The 3877-nt window shown below is 40.7% G+C and overlaps 1 protein-coding gene across 1 annotated transcript; it reads right to left on the bottom strand.

The window, feature by feature from the left end:
- Positions 1-8: 8 nt before the first annotated feature.
- On the bottom strand, positions 9-2616 carry si:dkey-63b1.1 (B2 bradykinin receptor). Its single transcript, XM_035678955.1, has 2 exons — positions 2488-2616; positions 9-1602 (listed from the first exon to the last, which is right to left on the bottom strand). Exon 2 carries the CDS (start codon positions 1594-1596, stop codon positions 481-483), a length of 1116 nt encoding a protein of 371 aa, XP_035534848.1. The 5' UTR covers positions 1597-1602; positions 2488-2616; the 3' UTR covers positions 9-480.
- Positions 2617-3877: the final 1261 nt, after the last annotated feature.

The following is a 3877-nucleotide window of genomic DNA, read 5'->3' on the forward strand; positions in this document are numbered from 1 at the left end:
GGCTTTAAATAAGCCCATCTGGGTTTTCTGCCTCTCCCTGCACTTTACATTATTTGTTATCTTTGTAATTTTTTTTAATGTAATTCTAATCTGTGCAAAATAAAAAATAAAATAGAACAATACATTCTTGTCTTGATAGACAGAGTGATCATCATCCATTGTATGTTTTTGTATGTGTTCCAATCTTATTGTGTAACATAATCAACATACAGTGCTTGGCAGTTTAAGTTTGCAAGGTTTTCTTGGAGATAAATAAAACCCAAGCATACATTTATAATTTAGCAAATGGTGGTTATAATTATGAAGTGAGTGGAATATTCCACACTATTTTTATATTCCTGTTGAGGATAAATACCTGACTGTTGAATCATAATCATCATGCAAACCAGGCTACACATATTCCTTACAATGACTTATTGTAACTGTAACTAGGCTTTCCATATTGTTGCAGTTCTGTCCAACTGCATCAAGCAAAGCGCTCTACTGCACTGTTCCAGGTTCGGGGATTGAATCAACAAAAGCTGTCAGCCAAATAGCAGAGCTATTCTGTGTTTCAGCAGTTTCACTGAGTCTGTTCACCGAGATGAAGCTCATAGTCAGGTAGGTCATGTATTTTGGCCAGGGGTTCAAAGTTTTTCCAAACACCTCTTTTGCCCTTTTCCTGAAATGCTTGCCCACAATGACTAACAGGAAGGGATTAACCGCACTGTTGCTGTATGCCAGATATGTGGACAGCTGTATGCCGATGTCCAGGACATGACCCCATAGGCATCCAGGTGTGACCTGGAAGTAATCCATAGTGTCAAGAAAGCGCATAACTTGGTGCGGTGTCCAGCAGAAGAGGAAGACAGCCAGCACAGCGAGGACCAAGTGGGTGGTCTTCTTCTCTGCCCTCACCCCAGGGAGTCCTTCGGTTCCCCGATTGTTCAGTGCAGCCACAATATGACGAGTACAGCAAGCCACCACCAGGACAGGAATTAGGAAGCCCAATATGTTACTGGTGATGTTGTGGTGCAACCTCCAGACTGGGTGGGGGTAGGCCAGAATGCAGGCATCCACACCGGGATCCTCTATGTGTGACACTGTGCGGAAGAGCAGAGTGGGCAGAGTGAGCAGAAAGCCCAGGCTCCAGATCCCCAGGCAGATACGTTTAGCCCAGGAGGCTCTCCTCAGACGACTGGGACTCATGGGCTTCACCAGAGCCAGGTAGCGGTCCACACTGACCAGCATTAGGAACAGAATACTGCAGATGTAGTTCATAGAGATAGTCACATTAACAAGCTTACAGAGGACCTCTCCGAAGTCCCACTGGTAGCCTTGGGCAATTGTGACAGCCCAGAAGGGAAGGCAGGACATCATGATTAGGTCAGCAGCAGCCAAGTTCCCGAGGTAGACATCAGCCACCGTGCAGGGCTTCCTCTGCAGGCAGAACACAGAGAGAACCAGGCCATTTCCCACCAACCCCACAAGGCTGATCAAACCCAGGTAGGCTGGCTGCAGGGAGGACAGCCATAGCCAGGCTTCAGTGTAGTTACTGCAGTGGTCCAGCTCTGGGTTCACAGTCGGGACCAACCAGTCTGATGTATTCACATGCATTGGAAACTGTGAATGACAGTGGTTTTAAAGTCAAAGCAGTGTCATCATAAGCAACCAAGTTAATTTTATGTGAAGCACTTTTCTGAAGAGAAGTTTTGTGTATACATTTCACATAGATAACAAAAGGAGACAGCATATATGAGACAGATAACATAATATATATAACAAAGATAAAGTTTATAACCCCTGCTGTCAGAGTGGTTGTGCCAAAATTGGGCTACTTTTAATTTAAATGACTAGGTAAAGTAATGGTTTTGGATGACCTGTGATAAGTGGTTTCCCCTAACAAAAAGACTATATTGCATTGAATCAGTCCCTCCTCTTTTCCAAGTATATCACAGAGATTAATAGGGTAATCTACGCTACTAATCGGCATTTAGTAGCGTAGAATTGATGAGGACAAAACCAAATTACATATTTTATGTCACTACAACTAAGTTGACATGTTTTTTCTATTCAAATTCTTATTCGCTCATAACTCTGTGATGTAGACCTTGTAGGTCTTCATCAAGTGTTACCAAAGAGGCTCAGCATTAAATATTGTGATAAATCCTTCTGCCTCCCTTAGACATTCATGTGGAAATGAGAAATGTTGCGTCACTTATGAGAAACAGATACCATCAGAGAGCTTTATTCATCGCGAAAGCTAATGCATTGTTTCTGTTCTTGGCTCCAACACCAGAAATGGTCAACTATACACTCAGTGTGTTCCTTCTCAGTTTTATTCAACTGCAGTTATTGCAGTTAAATAAAATCTAGATTTGTCCAGCGCAGCTGTAAGTAAAAATATGTGTAACCTCCCGATCCAGGCACTAGAAATGAAAGGCCAAAACTGCCAAGAAATACACATTCCTTTCTACGGGCTTTGTGGAAAGCTTTTTAGACACTCACCTTATCTCTGTGTCTCTATTTTTTGCATCCAGATGTGCCCCATGTTCATTCGCAGCAGATAATCTTCATGGTGATCTAGCTTCCACTGGAGTGAGTGCTGGGAGACAGATCACTCTTATATGTGCAGACCCAGAGATCATCATTGTGTCGTCACTCACAACTTCCATCTGTTTTTCCCCCACAGCTCCTGTGCCGTGTTCTGGCTCATCAAATTGGTATTCACTGTCCAGCAGCATTATGATTCACTTAAACCCCTGACTCAGTGACTGGTGAGAGTTACACATAGCTGTATTTACGGTTCTTTCTGTATTGGAACCATCAGCCACAAATGTACTTCTGGAAGTGTATGTCTCTGTCTTCAGTGTGATCAATGGGAAGCAAGTTGTTCAGAAAGAATTAATCAGAAAGGACAATAATGGGCAAGAAAAGATGGCTTTCATATAGGATGTGAGTCAAATTGCACCCTCTGAAATACTACTATAAATTCCCTTGAAAAGGCAAACCCTTTTTTTCCTGGGAGAAATAGTCAGTAGTAACACAGTGATATCCGTATTCTACATAAACTATAAAAAAAACTATAAAGACTATTTAATTAAATTCATAATTTCTTATTTTCTTTGGTGTTGTTATCATATACTGATATGCAGTGGCAAATTCTGGGTTATTTATTTATTTTCTTAATACTTTATTGCAATGTTTCGTTCATCATTTTTCCTACCATTGTTTGTTTACAACAATGTCCAAACATATTTTCGAACTACAAAGGTTCCTTTAAGTCGAGAACATACTTAAAAGCTCTCTCCACCTCTTCTCAAATTAGCAACAAAATTGGACATATAAAGAATGTGTGTGTGTAATTTGCTACTTGTTCCTCACATCGTTTTCAACAACTAGTCCCTATTTGGGGGTAACATTTTCCATATTTATATGGGGTCATCCATACTGATTTTCCAAGAAAATTCTCTCCAGTATTTTGATTTCCAGTTTCCACTTAGGGGGTCTTTCCAATCTTCTCCAGATATATATGTTCCAGTTCTTTTCCCCATTTTCCATTCACTTTATTATCTACAATGGTGCACCTTTGTAATATTTTATAGACAGCTGAAAGATGTCCTTTAGTTTTTTTTCTATTCTTGATCAGGTATTGTATTAAATCGTTTTTTTTTTTTTATCTATCTTCTTCTGAATGCTTCATGAAATAGCTTCTTACCTGTAAATACTTAAAGAAATGTTTTTGATCTAGTCTAGACCGAACTCCTTATAACATTATTTACAGAGACCCAACAATTCCCACCATGAGCAAGCACTTGGCGACAGCGGCAAGGAAAAACTTCCTTTTAAGAGGCAGAAACCTTGGACAGACCCCACCCTCTAGGTGGGTGGTCGTCTG

The sequence above is a fragment of the Morone saxatilis genome, unplaced genomic scaffold, assembly GCF_004916995.1.
Source record: "Morone saxatilis isolate NCDOM2014 unplaced genomic scaffold, NCSU_SB_2.0 Contig7, whole genome shotgun sequence".
Classification (NCBI taxonomy): domain Eukaryota; kingdom Metazoa; phylum Chordata; class Actinopteri; family Moronidae; genus Morone; species Morone saxatilis.

Bases quoted from the DNA above. Each gene is read 5' to 3' on its own strand.
- si:dkey-63b1.1 (XM_035678955.1), bottom strand. From the start codon at position 1,596: ATGCATGTGAATACATCAGACTGGTTGGTCCCGACTGTGAACCCAGAG.